The sequence below is a fragment of the Sceloporus occidentalis genome, unplaced genomic scaffold (assembly GCF_023333645.1).
Source record: "Sceloporus occidentalis isolate IW3139 unplaced genomic scaffold, rSceOcc1.0.p SCAF_38, whole genome shotgun sequence".
Lineage (NCBI taxonomy): Eukaryota > Metazoa > Chordata > Lepidosauria > Squamata > Phrynosomatidae > Sceloporus > Sceloporus occidentalis.
In genome coordinates, this window is record NW_028317018.1 from 4,951,158 (window position 1) to 4,968,816 (window position 17,659).

The 17,659-nt window shown below is 42.0% G+C and overlaps 1 protein-coding gene across 2 annotated transcripts; it reads right to left on the reverse strand.

Annotated features, from left to right (window-relative positions):
• Positions 1–8,313: 8,313 nt before the first annotated feature.
• Positions 8,314–14,968, reverse strand: LOC149290650 (MOB-like protein phocein). Of its 2 annotated transcripts, XM_089488480.1 has the most exons (8): positions 14,909–14,968; positions 11,581–11,643; positions 10,697–10,797; positions 10,441–10,483; positions 9,971–10,057; positions 9,448–9,527; positions 8,822–8,933; positions 8,314–8,445 (listed from the first exon to the last, which is right to left on the reverse strand). In XM_089488480.1, exons 1-8 carry the CDS (start codon positions 14,966–14,968, stop codon positions 8,314–8,316), a joined length of 678 nt encoding a protein of 225 aa, XP_089344606.1. The 2 variants fall into 2 exon arrangements, with proteins under 2 accessions (XP_089344606.1, XP_089344608.1); XM_089488482.1 differs by lacking the exon at positions 11,581–11,643.
• Between the last annotated feature and the right edge of the window lie 2,691 nt (positions 14,969–17,659).

Genomic DNA, 17,659 nt, shown 5'->3' on the forward strand with positions numbered 1-17,659 from the left:
GTAAATTGGCTACACCAGCGGAGGTAGCAGGTGTTGCCACACCGCAGCAAGTGCAACCAGGGGGAGAAACTACCCTTACCATTAGGGACATTTGAGGCATGATTTCAGCCAGGAAGCGAACTGGCAGAAGATGCTGGCACCACCACCAGCAGCAGCGTTGGAAACGGAAAAAGGTGAATGAGTGGGCAATTGACGACCCGCTCACCTGTTTCACCCCAGGGCAAAGCATCCAAAGACTGTCAGTCCTAGGCGTTTGGGAGCGGACTTCCAGAACTCAGACACTAGGCCCTAGCGTAAATTGGCTACACCAGCGGAGGTAGCAGGCGTTGCCACATCGCAAACAAGTGCAAGCAGGGGGAGAAACTACCTTGAACATTTTGGACATTTGAGGCATGACTTTAGCCAGGAAGCGAACTGGCAAAAGATGCTGGCACCACCACCAGCAGCAGCAGCATTGGGAAAGGCGAATGAGTGGGCAATTGGCAACCCATTCACCAGTTTCACCCCAGGGCAAAGCATCCAAAGACTGTCAGTCCATGACGTTTGGGAGCGGACTTCCAGAGCTCAGACACTAGGCCCTAGCGTAAATTGGCTACACCAGCGGAGGTAGCAGGCGTTGCCACACCGCAGCAAGTGCAACCAGGGGAGAAACTACCCTTACCATTAGGGACATTTGAGGCATGATTTCAGCCAGGAAGCGAACTGGCAAAAGATGCTGGCACCACCACCAGCAGCAGCGTTGGAAACGGAAAAAGGTGAATGAGTGGGCAATTGATGACCCGCTCACCTGTTTCACCCCAGGCAAAGCATCCAAAGACTGTCAGTCCTAGGCGTTTGGGAGCGGACTTCCAGAGCTCAGACACTAGGCCCTAGCGTAAATTGGCTACACCAGCGGAGGTAGCAGGCGTTGCCACACCGCAAACAGATGCAGCCAGGGGGAGAAACTACCTTGAACATTTTGGACATTTGAGGCATGACACTAGCCAGGAAGCGAACTGGCAGAGAAGAGACGCTGGCACCACCACCACCAGCAGCAGCAGCATTGGGAAAGTTGAATGAGTGGACAATTGACGACCCGCTCACCTGTTCCACCCCAGAGCAAAGCATCCAAAGACTGTCAGTCCTAGGCGTTTGGGAGCGGACTTCCAGAGCTCAGACACTAGGCCCTAGCGTAAATTGGCAACACCGGCGGAGGTAGCAGGCGTTGCCACACCGCAAACAGACGCAGCCAGGGGGAGAAACTACCTTGAACATTTTGGACATTTGAGGCATGACACTAGCCAGGAAGCAAACTGGCAGAGAAGAGACGCTGGCACCACAACCAGCAGCAGCAGCATTGGGAAAGGCGAATGAGTGGGCAATTGACGACCCGCTCACCTGTTTCACCCTAGGGCAAAGCATCAAAGTCTGTCAGTCCATGGCGTTTGGGAGCGGACTTCCAGAACTCAGACACTAGGCCCTAACGTAAATTGGCTACACTGGCGGAGGTAGCAGACGTTGCCACACCACAAACACCTGCAACCAGGGGGAGAAACTACCTTAAACATTAGAGAAAAAAAATTTTTACTTTCCAAGCTAAGAGCTGAGTAACCCAACTTGGGCAGATTGAATTTAAGAAAGGCAATCTGCTCCATCAGATGAGGTGCCATGCGTGAGCGCTGTGGACTCAGTATGTTTCCAGTCATAGAAAACACGCGCTCACTTTGAACAGTGGTTGGCGGACATGATAGAAGCTGCTGTGCAACCCATGAGAGTGCAGGCCACACACTCTTCTTTTCATCCCAGTAGCTAAGAGGATCAACATTAGGTGCAGAAGGAACTTTACAGAGGTAAAGTTTGACCATTTCAGCAGCACTACTCTGCTTTCTGCTGCTAGCTCTGTCAGATGGTCCAACTATACTCCCAAGTGCCTCTTCCCAAAACGCAGCTGCTCCACTCAGCTGTGTTGTTGTGATGCTTGTGGCACTGCTGCTGATGCTGCTACTAGGAGTAGCAGACCACATAATCTCTTCCTCCTCCTGCACCTCTCCCTCCTCGGACAGCATTCCCATTTTACGCTGCCAGTCACGCACCTTGTTGACCAATTGCTCCCGGTAGCTACTGAGAACATTGAATTTCAAAGCTAGCTTTCCCTTAATTCTTGGATCGCAAAGGCACGCTGGCATCATTTCGGGACTCTCTTCCATGCGTTTGCGAAGGTGTACTTTTAGCAGATCCTTCAGCTTCCTGACTATGGCTGCTACGTCAGGATGTAGAGTCCCACCTTGAACAGCCTCACAGTTTTCAAGGAACACATCCATCTTGCTGCCTAGATGGGAGAACACTGGGATTACCTGGGCCAGACTGGCAGTGTTTGAGCTTAAATTTTCTGTGGCATCCCTTAATGGTTTAAGGACTGCCACTAGCTGGGCGATCACTGTCCAATCCTCCCTATTCAATGGAGATGTAATCCCAATATTATGCTCTGAGGCAAGATTATGGATTGCCCTCTGCTGCTCCAAAATCCTCTCCAGCATGTCTAACGTGGAGTTCCACCGTGTACTGACATCCTGATGTAGGCAGTGTACGGGAAGACCTGACCTCTCTTGCTCTTCCCTCAAAAGTTGGCTAGCCTTAACACTATGGTGAAAGTGCCCAGCGATCTGCAGCGGGACTGAACTACTGCTGCCACATTAGTTCCTTCTGACATTGCTGCCTTCACTACAAGATGGATGATGTGGGCTGCACAGCGCACACCAACAATATGACCATCTCGCAGCGCTTTCACCATATTGGCACCTCCGTCTGTTACCACAAAACCAACTTCAACATTGGTGCCTGCCTCTGCTCCCACCCAAAGGCTAAACATTTTCCTCATCGCATGCAGAATATTTTGGGAAGTGTGCGTTTCATCCATCACTTCTGCATGGAGAAGGAATGATCGGTAGCCTGCTGTAGCAGCTTCCTTGGGCACACCGGGCTGCCACCAGTGTGCTGTCAAAGAAAGAAAGGCATGCTGGCCGCTAGGTGCACTCCACAAATCTGTTGTGAAATGAACACACTGACCGGCAGCCTTGGAAAGCTCCGCTTTCACTGCTGAAACACAGGACCGATACAATGAGGGGACAATGTTCCTACTGAAAGTGGAACGTGACGGAACTGTGTATTGTGGAGCCACAGCCGCCATCAATTGTTTGAAAGGCTCCCCTTCAATCATGGAGAAGGATGCCCCTCCAACAGCAATGAACTGACCAATAAGTCGCGTTACTTTATTGGCCTGCTGTTTGGGCATTGTTCTCTTGGAGTGGAATGCCCCAAATTCTTCCAGGGTGGGCTGGGCATGCAGTGCTCCAACCTGCCTTGGTCTCTGGCTGCCAGCACTAGCTGCTGCTATTGGCTCAGAAGCAGCTGTTGGGGTTTTACCACTGTCTCTGGAGATGGTACTAGTTGTTGTAGTACCACGGCCACCAGCTATGCTGCCTGCACTATGTTTTACTTCTGCATCTTTCCCCAATAGCACAGCGTTGAGTGCTGAGGTGATGCTTCATGCTAGCATTGGTAAAATGGCCAGACACTTTCCCTCTGCTTATTAGCTTCCCACAATGTTTGCACTTTCCATAGCGCCCGTCTTCAACATTTTCAAAGTGCTCCCAAATTGGGGCGCGCATAGCCTTAGGTGCTGCTTCTACTGCTCGGGGTGGATGAACAGCGGCAGAACTAGTGGTGGTGGCACTGGTGGTACTACCAGTACTGGCCATAGTGGGACTGCTAATTGCTTTAAGTCTAGCAGATTTGGTAGGTTTTGCTGCTGCTGGTGGTGGTGATGATCGCAGCGGAGAAGGTGGAGGCTCAGGGGAAAATTGTGCACTAGTCATTTGGACACTGCTCTCTGAGGAATCTGATTCCTGACCACTCATCTCCTCTACTTCCTCTGGCTCATAGTCTAGTTCTTCATTAGCCAGATCAAATGGAATTCCTGCTAGGCTGGAGCTAAGACTGATATCGTGACTAGTAGTAGTGTGAGCAGGAAGAACAGACTCTGCACTTGGCCTCTCAGTCTCAGGCTCCTCTGCTACCTCGCTAGCTGGAGTTCCACTATGTGTAGCCATCTCTCTGTCTTTACAAAAATATTGTAAGGACTTGGTGGCTTGCTAGAGGTGCTAGGAGGACATGGCGTGGCGGTACTGGGGAGAACAGTAGGCGCAGCACTAGTGGTGGTAGAGGTGGTGGTGGTTTTCCCTACAAAGGAATGAGATCGCTTTGGTTTGGGAAAACCCCTCTGAGTCTTGCTGCTAATTTGGCTCTGCTTGGTACCTTGCATGCTGCTCATGGATGGGGAAGATGCTGCTTGGGGCAAAAGGCACTTCTTTTTACTGACTGGGCTAGTAGAAGTACTAGTTGTGCTACCCTTTAACTTTGAACGTGCTTCTGGTGCTTTAGGCTTTCCGTAAAAAACCATAGAGCTTGTGGGCCTAGCAGCCCTACTACTGCCTTTCCTTTACTTGATGATCCTTCAAGCAATGCTTCCCCAAATGATAAGCGAGAGCCTGGCCTACTTGGCCGACTAGACTGACGCAAAGGCTGCATCTTAGAACTGGTGGTGGTGCTGGTGGTGGTGGTAGATGGAGCTTGTCCCTCCTTAGTCCCAAAAGGAGGATCCATTTCAAATTTTGTGTTGTGTGTGTAGTGTACTGTTTAAAAAACTATATAAAAAAAAAAAAATTAAAAGGAAAAACAAATTAAAGACAAAAAAATTAGAGGAAGTTCTCTTCAGTGCTACTGCTTAAAAAGTAAAACTATGCACAACTGCACTGTGCTGTTGTGTGCAATCTGCCAAAGTGCTAAAGTTATTTAAATTATTAACTCAAGATTAACTATTTATATAACTAGCAGTATTTTATTTTTAATTTGAATTTACACGGGCCTAAGAGCTTAGCCTACTACTATGCTAAAGCTATATTTCCTTACTATACGTCTACCTCTAGGCAGACGCTCTCAAGCCCACTAAGCTAAAGTGAGGTTAAATCAGATTTAGTATATGATTTATTAATTAATATTAAGTTATATAATATTAATAGATTAGAAATAATTACTTATATTATGTATTATAGATAGAAGAATATAGATTATGAATTAGAATTTAGAATTAGAATTACTTATATTATAGACTATGAATTAGAATTTATATTATGCTATATATTTATAATATATTATAGATTAAGATTAAAGAAGATTAGAATTATTTTAGTACTACAGCTAGTACCTTGAAGCTTTGCTTAGTACAGTTGTTGTCGTCACACTGTCAATCTTTCTTGAAAAGAAATTAGAATAGAAAATAAAATGTAAGAGCAAAACAGCTTCACTGCTTGCTGAACAAAAACACACAGCACTTATGCGGCTGCACTCACTAGCCCAACAAGTTCACTTCACTGATGGACTGAGGTGAGCAAAACACTAAGGGTACTTTTAATAAAATTAAAATAAAATGTAAAATAAATGAGAAAATCCTTGCAAAACAGTTAACGTCACTGCTTGCTGATCAAAAAAGAACACAGCACTTATGCGGCTGCACTCACTAGCCCAACGAGTTCACTTCACTGATGGACTGAGGTGAGCAAAACAAATGAAATAAAATGAAATAATATTAAGAAAAATTGACTTGGTCTCTTGCTGTTGCTAAAACAAAGCACAAACTAAAGAGCTGCAGCACCAGTACTAATAAGATTAGCTGAACTATACGCTAGTAGTAATTAATTATTAATTTTATTTACAGCTAATTAACTATTAAGCTAGCTAAAATGAATTATATATTACTAATATAATGATTTTAGATTAGACACTAGTAGATGTCTTGAATGTCTACAGTACACTCTACACTAGTATACTATCGTATATAATATATATATGACTGACAAATATATATATATATTATAAATTAATGTACTATTAAATTATTATATATTCTATTAAATTATTATTTATAAATTCTATGATTTAATTTATCTAACTGAAGACAGGACAGGCAGTAGGCACTAGTGCCAGCCCAGGGCAAGGGCACCCCAGTGCCACTGAGTCACTGGGTGCACTGTCAACTCAACAGCACTACACAGTTGATGACAGAAGCAGTGGAAAAAAATTAAATAAAAAAATGACTAAATTAATAAAATTATTAATTCAGTAGAACTGAAGTGAGGAAGAGTATACTGTGAGAAATGGCAGGCTGAGGCTTACCAGTCTCACACAGAACAGAACAATCTCTCTGTAACGCTCGGATGCAGCACAGCAGTGTTGCCAAAGCAGTCACAGCGAAAAATGAATGGATCTCTCAGGCAAGCTCTGGTCTTATAAAGGCGCTTTCAGAATTAAAAAAACAGCAGCACAGGCATTGGACGAGACCCTTAGCGTGACGTCACAAGAGTGAGCCGATTGGACAGACGAGGATCAGCTCACTCCTGTTTGAAATTCGATTCTTCGTGGTTGAGTCTTCGCCTACGTTTGGCCAGCACTGTATTCTGTTCTACGTTCCTTCGGAACGAACAAAAAAACAGCTTCTTCGTGCTCGTTTTCATGTTCGCCCGAAAACGAATGCGCAAGTCTAATAGAAAAGAACCTGATAAGATTGAAGTGAATCTTATTATCAGGGGCGTAACTAGAAACCTCAGGGCCCCGGTGCGAGAATCTGTTAAGGGCCTCCCCCCCAACGCATCTATCCCTTTCTCACTATCTCCCCCCCTACCCCCCCTTCTCACAATCTACCCTCTCCCTCCCTACCCCCCCTTCTCACGATCTACCCTCTCCCTCCCTACCCGCCCCCCCTTCTCACGATCTACCCACTCCCTCCCTACCCCCCTTTGTAGGTCACTTACCTTCAACTCCTGTGTTGGGAGCATGAGGCGTTTGTCTCGGGTGCCGGCGCTTCACTGCTGAGCGCTGGCATATGACATCATATGCCGGTGCTCAGCAGTGAAGCACCGGCACCCGAGACAGACGCCTCACGCTCCCAACACTGCACTCTGGGCAGCACTGAGGCAGGCGGCGGCAGCAGCGGTGGGGAGCAGAGGAGTTCTGGATTTCTGTCAGTCAGGGGGGCCCAAGAGGTGCCGAGCGGTCGTTTTCAGCAACCGCTCGACACCCCTTGGGCCCCCCTGACTGGCAGAACTCCAGGGCCCGGTTGCAGCTGCGACCCCGGTAGTTCCGCCACTGCTTATTATTCTGAAAATAGAACATTCATCAACCAGCTGGTACTGCTCTATACGTGTGTCACTTTAGGATGTGTTGATCCATGGTTTTATAGGTTAGGCTCACCCAAAATATGTCAGCATCCAAGAAGCAGCTACACTTGAATGCTAGTCTAGGTCCACTGGAACTTTCCCCATCTACCCTTCTGAAGGTAAAGAGGCTTTTGGATTGGCCTAGTTGGTTATGGTACATAAAAGTTTTGTTTAAAAAGGCTATGCTTCTTTCAAATTGAGCTTAAATCTATACCTAAATCACAAATCTAAAACCCACTACACACAAAACACAGACTAAATCAATAACGACCTGAAATAAAGGAAAGTTGATAATATTCTTTATTTTTATTGAAGGTCATGACAGTAAGCTCATTAATCATTTGTTTTGGAATCTGCAACTTTACATTTGACCACAAGAGGCACAGAAATAAGGAAGGATGCTGTGCTCAGATCAGGTGCTGTATTTACCAAGCGGTGCAACTCCATGAGAAGAAAGTGAGGTATGCGCTCTTCCGGACAGAAGATACAGTGTGACACCACTTAGTAAATATTGCTTAAAGAGTTCCAATCAAGTGTACTGGTATATAACTATATTCCATTACATTTAAAAATACTTCTATATATATATACCAATATTACACAATTTAATGAACAGACAAGCCTATAACAGCAAAATTCTGTTTTACATATTTCACAGCAAAAAATGATCTTCAAAAAAGGATTTACAGTGAGACGTCCTGCATTCTCATATGGATATCTTATTAATAAACTGCCTATCAAAGTTGGTGATGTTTTCCCCAAGTACGATCAAAAGATTGTGTAGTATGTAACAAAGAGAACCAAAAGCTATTTTATTAAAACAGGCATTACGAACAGAATCCTAAATTCTTAAAAACCACGAAAGCCACGTTGATGAATATACAGCCAATGAATAACTTAATATATTTCCCAAATTTAAAAAGGTAACAGGCATAGTATACAAAACCTATACTAAACAAAGAAGCCATTATAAGGATACATGATTGAAGAATCTAAAATTATATATACAGTACGTAAATGTTAATAGGTTCAGAAACACAGATGCAGTTCTCTGCTAGGATGATCATGCTTCACTTTCCCCAGCAGCTGAATTTTGCACCTCCTCTTCCAGAATAGGAACAATCAGATTATCCTTGGACATAAGATTATACTTCATCACAAATTTAGTGAAACGGTGACACAAGAAGGTTTCATTCTAGAAAATAAAACAAACTTTAGTGAATGCAATTTAAGAAGGCATTAAGAGGATATAGCATGGGTAGGAATCAACATGTTACCCAGTGTAAAGTCTAATTTACAAACTATTTCCATGCTCAGCCATTCAATTTAATAATCAAAAAAAGCATGGATTGCAAGGTTCACTGCATGATAGTATTCCCACTCAGATCTGATGTTACGAATCACGTACCCGGTAAAAAAACCAATGGCAAATCATTGTGGCATGGAAACATATTTGAAAGCCTCATTTGAAAGGCGCACACTTAAAAAACACTTATGCCGGGGGAGATGACATAACATACAGGTATTCTAAAATGTAATTTAAGAGAGGAGAAAAAAGCAAATATACATACCTCATATTCATCAAATATTTGGCGATGATGAAAGTAGGCATGGGAAAATATTCTGTAGATCCTACGGCATACTGATCCTAGTTTGGCTACTGAAGACTCCTTTATGCTAACCCTGTGAAAGAGAGACCATATAGTGACAATGTTCCTAAATCATATGAAAATTAACATTCTGAAAAGTAGCTAAACCATGCATAGGGCATAACGGGGGTTATTTTTGTTAACCGGGTAAATGGCTGCACACGTGCTTAAAACTGGATCTACTCTCTAGAACTTGTTGGTGGCAATATTTTCGATTAATAAACACTGATTTCAATTTTTCAGATTTCGAGTTATAACTTCTTAAATTGTGTTTAATGCAGCTCATGTGTATTTGCTTACAGTACACTGCGGTTTCCATGAACGTTTTAATTTGATTAAAATTACAGTGCAGGAAATGCTGCCAAGTTACTTTAAACAGTTCATCATAGCAGTTAAACTGTTTTACTTAGTAAACGTACCCACAGAAGAAAAGAATGAGACCTACAATCCAATGCTACTGGCAACAGAAACACTAAGCACAATTAAGAAAACATTCCATTAGCAACTTGACTTGTTATGCATGAACTTTGTTCACGCAACTAACTCACCTGCTTGGAAAATATTTATTGCTATTTAGTAGACATGCAGCTCCATCAAGCGTGTGTCTTGTGTAGTCTATAGCAGGACACTGCAAATCAAAAATAAAAATAAAAACATTTAACTTAACCGTTTCAAAGAAAGTCGCTGTTCCATCGAACCAACGTGTAAGTGCCATCTTGTACAGTTCAATAGGAAGAAAACTAGTTTTATTGCAATTGCTCTAAAGTAGTCAGGACCAAAAACATTATTTCTTGTCTTGTTCACCAATTCATCTTTACGAACCAACCAAAAGATCAGTGTGTGCTCATGTGAAACCACACCTCGATCTTTTTTGTTTGGATTCTGTAAGGCTAGGTGTGCAATATACACCATGAAAAATATATCTGGGTTTTTTCCCCCAGAAGTTTGTCTTTTAAGGATTTCACGCACAGCTCAAAGATCAGAATCAAACATTGAAAAACTATCACACCTTACCAACTTTTTTTTTTTTTTTTTCTTTAAGTTTAATGTACACGTTAAGCAAAGTCTTACCTCTTTTGGTGTTTTATGGGCCGCACAAAGAAATATCCATTGTTCAGTTGCAGTCATCTGAGTACAGGTATCAGGGTGGCATTCAGTCTGAAATAAACCATTGCTGTTACAACACACAGCCCCTTAAACAACCAAACACAGCTGGGTCAGCTTTCCCATAGCACTACTGGGAACAACCACAGCTGGAAACATAAGGGATTAAGGGGTATGGTTGAAGAGGGGGTATCTAGCCAAAGATTATTGCAAGATTCAAGTATTTGATTCCCCGATGTCTCATATAAAGAATATGTAAGATTAGTTTTAGCACACTTGCCTTTGGTTAACTGTGATCACTTTTGTGGATGAAAGACCCACTTTAACAGTATGGACTGCAAAGGGGGGAGGGGGCTACAAGTTATGAGCCAGAGTAAAATCCCGGGCCAACACACAAGATATATCCTAATGGTTCTCGGGCACATAACAACGATTACCTGGAGTTTGACAGCAAGCCCATTAAGTTCAAGACAAAATTGTCTGTAAAAAAGAAAAAAAAATACAGTAAGGACATTGTTTTGAATTTCTTTTCATTTGAATAATTATCCTAAAACATAAATCTGTTACTCTAAAATCTCAAATATCTATGTATGCGAATAAACCTGAAAATGAAGGTGGCATTATGAATGGAGAGTGGGATTCGTGAGTTTATAGACCCATCGCAGTAAGTTTCAACGAGTCGCTAATACCTACCGAAGATGTTCATATTTCCACACTCCTTCATCCTGACCCTCAGGGGGTTCCAGAATTTTGTCAATGTTAGAACAATCTGTCCTTATATTCTGTTGAATGTACTGCAAAAAAACAAAAACAAAACAAACACATGAGCGAGCGCACACAATTTGGATATTACAGAACACAATATCAAAGAGCCTAAATACGGCAGGGTGAACAATTAACCATCTGCCCAGGGCTAGTCATAGAATAATAGTTATAGAATTGAAAACACAAGCATATGAGATCCCAGTTATTATATCGCAATCGCAGCTGGGATTAAGAAATATAATTGAAACACTGTTAGATTTCTGTAACAGAACAATCTACTAAGTGACAGCCAAAATAATTTTTTAAGGTGCAAAGCAATAAACATCACATTACAAAACAGGCAGAAAGGGAATAACAGTGCCACATTTCAAACCTGCAGTGACTACAATGATGAGGGGGGGGCAATAACCTGGTTTTGAATGGCATTCGAAACAGGATGTCCACTTACAGGGAGCAGATACAGTTATTTATTTAGGGAACAATGGTCAGAATTACGTTGGCTTCACTGTCACCAAGTTATACCAAAGCAGCTTCTCACTGTGAGGAACTATATTTACCAACCGAGTGGAATGCTTTTGACATCAGTAAAGGAACATATCCAGTTACACTGCAGCACTCTTCCCGCCAATTATATGAGGCTATGAAGATGCATAACATATTAATTTTTTTTTGTTAATGTTACTTACAAGCAGCCACCACCACGGAACAAAAAGCAACAGATTCCTATGCCCTGATGCAGTATTTATCATGGTATTTTTGCCCAGTGATAGTTATAACCTGATATACAATCTGTTCATTAATCTATATCTTACCTGTTGAACAGCCAACGTACTATCCATTTCTTCAAATGATTCATCAGGCCAGTTGTAAAAATCCTAGAAAGAGTAAATACAAAAAATGAATGTGAAGATATTTACACTTTTATCTTAACACATAGCATTCTTTACTGAAAAAAAGCATTTCTAAGTACCCATTTTAAAAGCGAACAGTCTTTGTTTAACCAATTTCCAACACTGTCTCCTATTGCAGGGAGAAACTTAATACCAGCCAAGAAGAACTTCATCACTGAAGTTTTTCGACATCTTGTAACAAAACGCACTTCATATGAAGTAAATCACAAAACTGAATAGACATGACATACATACATGCATATATACACTAGCACAAATACCCAACGCAACCAAGGGGTGTGGCTCACTAGTGGCCATATTAAAGGAACAGTCTAGTCGCTAAAATTGTATTGTAATTATTAATGAATGCTGCGTGCAAATTGGTGCAGGCATTCTTTCGTTGCTGGAGCTAGAAAGCGAGACTTCTGTTTCATTTAACTTCTCCCGTGACTACATCTACCAGAGGTGTACGCAGAAGGGATCATTCCTGCACGTGCTCAGCAGCCCTCCTGTTCTAGGCGTGGGGAGCTGAGCTTACATTCATTTACACGTATGCCAGCAAAACATCAAAATTCAGATAGAATGGAAGCAGGAAGTAGTCATACTAGTCCAATAACAATAGATACGTGTTCAGTAAAATGGACTGGAATCCAAACAAAATGAACTCATGCGCATGAATGACTTGTACTGCATAAATACGTTATATGTGTTTTAACGCTATACCGTGCCATTGCTGCTCACGGATACATTTTCTTTCTTGTAAACACATAGAATTAGACTATATATTTTTTGTTTTCCCTTTTTGTGTATAATATATATATATATATATATATATATATATATATATATACACACACACACACATATACACACACCTCTTTTTTTGGTGGATTTGGTTATTGTGAGTACTGAAAAATATCAGCTGCAATACATTAGCAGAATATCTTAATTCATTTATATGATTGCAGTTTGTTATTTAATCAAGAGGTGACAATTGATTGTAAAAAGGATTTAACTTTGTACACAACTTATGGGGGGGCAGTTAAAAACATTTAAAAAACAAAAACAAATCGGCTTTACTCAAAACTACTAGCTCAGCTGCATTTTATGCAGCAGAAAGTATACAATGAAGTGTAAGAACAGTAAATTGACATTATGCTCTTATAAAGCGTTGTTACAGGGTCACCGTACCCAAGGCTGGGTACCCCTGTTTGAGGGCTGAGGAATCACCAGTCAGTCCCTCATACGGATAGCACTCAGCTATCCACAGGTCAGTCAGACCACCATTCTGAGTAAAACCAGAAGAACAACTCTCTTTATTACAAACACACAGAACTTATATACCATCTCAATGCAACGTGTACCGAACCCAACCCCCAATCCCATCAGCCACATCCCATCACAAATCCCATCAGTATACAGGGGATGTATCAGGTTAGGGGATTACAGAATACAATGGGTTCCCCCACCTGTGTTATCCCCCCTGTAGTGCGGGTGCCGTCAGGGCAGACAGGGCTGTGTTGGCTGATTAAGAGCCCCAGCCAGATTATAGGATCGTCTCCTTGAAGGCTGGGGCTGAATCCACATCAGTCTCTGGGCCGGTTACACAATAAACACAATATAATATATTACCGGGTCACGGTATACAGAACCGGACACAAAAGTGCTCCGTGACCCGGCTAAACTTCATATGACACATGAGCCAGCTAGCCTGGCCCTGTCACAAGCGTATACTACAGGTGTCGACAAATGTTTATTAAATAATGTAAGAGACATACATACATATTCAGGGCTAGTGTGGTGGCTCTATACAAGTGTAGCCATATGTAAAATATAGTCAGAAGTACATTAAGAAGCCATAGGCCCCTTGTCCCACACCTATACATACATATTCGGGGCTAGTGTGGTGGCTCTATACAAGTGTAGCCATATGTAAAATATAGTCAGAAGTACATTAAGAAGCCATAGGCCCCTTGTCCCACACCTACTCAATCTAATACTCAGATAATAGAATAAAACATCTTGGATTTGTATTCATATCGATCATGTATTGATCAGACTCCAGATCTCATGGAAAATTACAAAAGATATAATAAAACAAACAAAGGATTATTGTATCAATTAACGCAAAACCTTCACCTAGATAACATATACACTGGTTACTTATTGTTTGTGTTGACTGTTATTTACCCATTCTGTGTATGTTTTTCATTCATCTGAGAACTCAATTTCCAGGTATGTGAGAAATGAGTGATAATCGTAGAAATACATGATATGAAGCCATATAGACCGCTGGTGAATAGCCACTACTCTTCTATTACTCTAATAAGATATCTGCATCTTCTAAGTTCCATGGAATAACTAAAGCCATACTCAATAGATCATTCGCTACTCAACATAGAAGAGTCACCGCACAGAGACTACACAGTCATCCCGCAGGCTAACAGATTCGGAAAATGACTGCTAAATTAAATAATCAAACCATAGTAAGCTTGCCAGCCGGGCGCCCTTCACCTAATGCATCGGTTTGTCTTAGCCTGCCAATTTTACTGCTGTCACTCTCTTTGAATATATGTTTTGTGAGAAGCGCTGTGTAAATTGTTGCTGTTATATAATAGATTATATAATAATAAAAATTCAGGAATACCCAGTATTTATGTAAACGCCGGTGTACCATTAAAACATTGCACATTTTTGCTACAGTCTTCTCACTCCTATCACCCTTATGGGAATGTTAAGTTCACCAGGGCTGCCTCATTTAAACTTAGAACTCCTTAAACCTCTACTTGGCCCCAGAAAACGACTCAATGACATCATCACAGGTTTCAACATAAAGTGACCAGGAAAACACGAATCTGTAAACCAAGAGCGTGGTTTAAAAAATATACACACACTGCGAGTGTACACAGTACTATCGAGAACACCACTGGATTTAGTAAATACGTGGATATTAAGAACAGCACAACCTACAAAACGTGACGAATCTGCGATTAGGTGTCAGTCTATAAGTGAAAGGGCTTCCCGTCACCCTAACAAGGTAAGGAAAATAGAGCCCTAACAACTCCCCTCACAAACAGAGAATGCGCGGATGGATACCGGCACGGAAAATGGTGTCGTACGACCAAATCTGTATTCTGCCACGCTTCGCTTCTTGTACGGCCGTACCTCCGCCGCTTAACTCTCGTAGCGGTTGTCGATGCGACAGCGGTTTATGTTCGATAAAGCAGCAGAGTAGCGCGAGTGTCATTACCTGAGCCTTAGTGCCGGGCCTGTTCCTCCTCAGCACTGCAGTACCTTCCGCCATGACCATAGTGACAGAGTATAGAGCTCCAGAAAGAACCCGGATGTAGCTGCTGAATGCAAGCGGAGGAGGAGGAGGGAGGTTGCGGGCGTCTCCGCCTCCAGAGTCTGTTCCAGTGATGCATTTGGGCGGAAAGGGTGGGAAGGGAAATAAATGGTGTGTATATTGCGCTCAGCCTTTGAGTAATGTCTTTACTTGTATATTACTCAGAATGTCTTGCAAGGTATACGGCTTCCTTATAGGATTCTATATCTGCACTCTTAAAGCAGTACAGGTTTGGTCAATGGCGTAATGCAAAATGCTAGGCCCCTGCGAGACTTACAGTCGGGCCCCCGAAGCTCCTCCTACACACATACAGTAACATAGTTAATCATACTAACACCCTGTAACATACTTACACACTAACACCCTGGAACATACTTCTACAGTAACATAAATACACACAATAACATAGTTACACATACTAACACTCTGTAATATACTTACACACACTAACACCCTGGAACATACTTCCACAGTAACATACATACATACACATTAACATACTTACACACACTAACACCCTGTAACATACTTACACAATAACATACACAGTAACGTATAAAGATGCTAACACATACAGCAACGCACACTGTAACATACTTACAGTCACATACACACAGTAACATACTTACACCTTGTAACATACTTACAAACACCGTAACATACACTGTGTGCACAACTATCAGACAAGTTGTATTTTTGAGAATTAATTTTCTTATTCAACAACTACACAAGAAACCTTTACATTGAATATTTAAGAAAGTAAAAGTGAATATTACACAAACAACTCAAAATTTACAAATAAAAAATTGTGTCACCCTTATTTTCAATGACAGTCATAAGCCTTCAATTCATGGAGTCTGTCAGTTTCTTGATCTGTTGATGATCAACTTCTTGTGCCGCAGCAACCACGGCCTCCCAGACACTGTTCAGAAAGGTGTACTGTTTGCCTTCTGTGTAAATCTGCCATTTAAGAAGGGCCCACAAGTTCTCGATAGGGTTTAGGTCAGATGAGGGGGCCATGTCGTTATTCTTTCATCTTTAAGGCCTTTACTTGCTAGCCATGCAGTGAAGTACTTTGATGCATGCGATGGAGCATTGTACTGATCCAGTCACGAGCCCATCCACCTGGACTGTCAAGAGTCACTCTCATCAGTCCATAAAACCTTTGAAAAATGTGTCTTCAGATATTTCTTGGGCCAGTCTTGACGTTGCAACTGATGAGTCTAGTACAGTGGTAGTCCGGTTTCTGCCTACCATACAGTGACCGTGTCTTTGAGCACTGAACACCTTGTACTTCAGGACACTCCGGATAGTTTGCAGTTCTGGAATATGACAGCACTGGAGGACTGTAAATTGTTGGTGCTATATAAATAAAAGATAATAATAATAAAGATAATAATAATGGCTTCATGGTAGATGATCTTGATTAGATTGAGATCTGAGGAATTCGGAGGCCAATTCAACACCATGAACTTGTTGTTTTCCTCAAACCATTCCTGAACCATTTGTGCTTTTTGGCTATTGCCATCAGGGAATACCGTGTCCAGGAAAGGATGTACATGGTCTGCGACAATGCTTAAGTACTGTAGGTGGTACGTGTCAAAGTATCATGTATGTGAATGGAAGGAACCAAGGCTTCCCAGCAGAACATTGCCCAAAGCAATTTGAGCCACAGTAACGTATCTGTTGGATTTGACCACACAGGCCAGCCTTCGCCCCCCATGTGTATCAATGAGCTATACCCGCCCATGATCCTGTCGCCAGTTCACCGCTTTTGCTTTCCTGGACCACTGCAGACCGGGAACACCCCACAAAAGCTGCAGTTTTGGAGATCCTCTGACCCAGTCTTCTATCATCACAATTTGGCCCTTGTCAAAGTCGCTCAGATCCTTATGCGTATTTTTCCTGCTTCCAAACACATCAACTTTGAGGATGAAATGTCCACTTGCTGCTTAACATCCCCCCCTTCCCAATGACAGGTACCATGAAAACAGTGTTATTCACGTCACCTGTCAGTGGTGATAATGTTATAGCTGATCAATGTTCATGTTTTACAGTAGCTGTATACGTCTTGTAGCACAAAGATAAACACAACTGGGACGTAGCAGAATGGGGAATTAGAGACATGTATGAGATCCACATTTCTTTACAACTTTACCTAAATGTGTATATAAATATGGGCCAGAATTCATCACTGGTCTCTCTTGATTGCACTGAATTGACAGTGCTCAGTATAGCACAATAATAAAAATAGCACAATTGTTAGAAGAATATGTATTTTGAATGTAGGTGGGATGTGAAAATTTCTGAAATGTTACTTTTCTCTGAAGTAACATTTTCCCCTGAAAAGAAAAAAATACCTTTCCCCATACACTATTAGGTGAGTTTTTAATATTGCTCATTTGAATTTGGAAATTTTGACATAGGTATATTTTTTGTTCTTTAGTTTGTAGCTCCCAAAATACTGCAAAATGTGGGATTTGGGGAATGTGATTGTTCATAAGAGCTGTTTGTTAAATCCCCTTTGTAGGTAATGCAACTGCTCACCTTTTCACATAAAAAGTACACTTTCCTTCTTTCCCTGTACATAGAAACCATAGAAGATTATGTTGTATGTGCTATGGCAGGATATCCAGCTCTTGTGAATTAGGAACT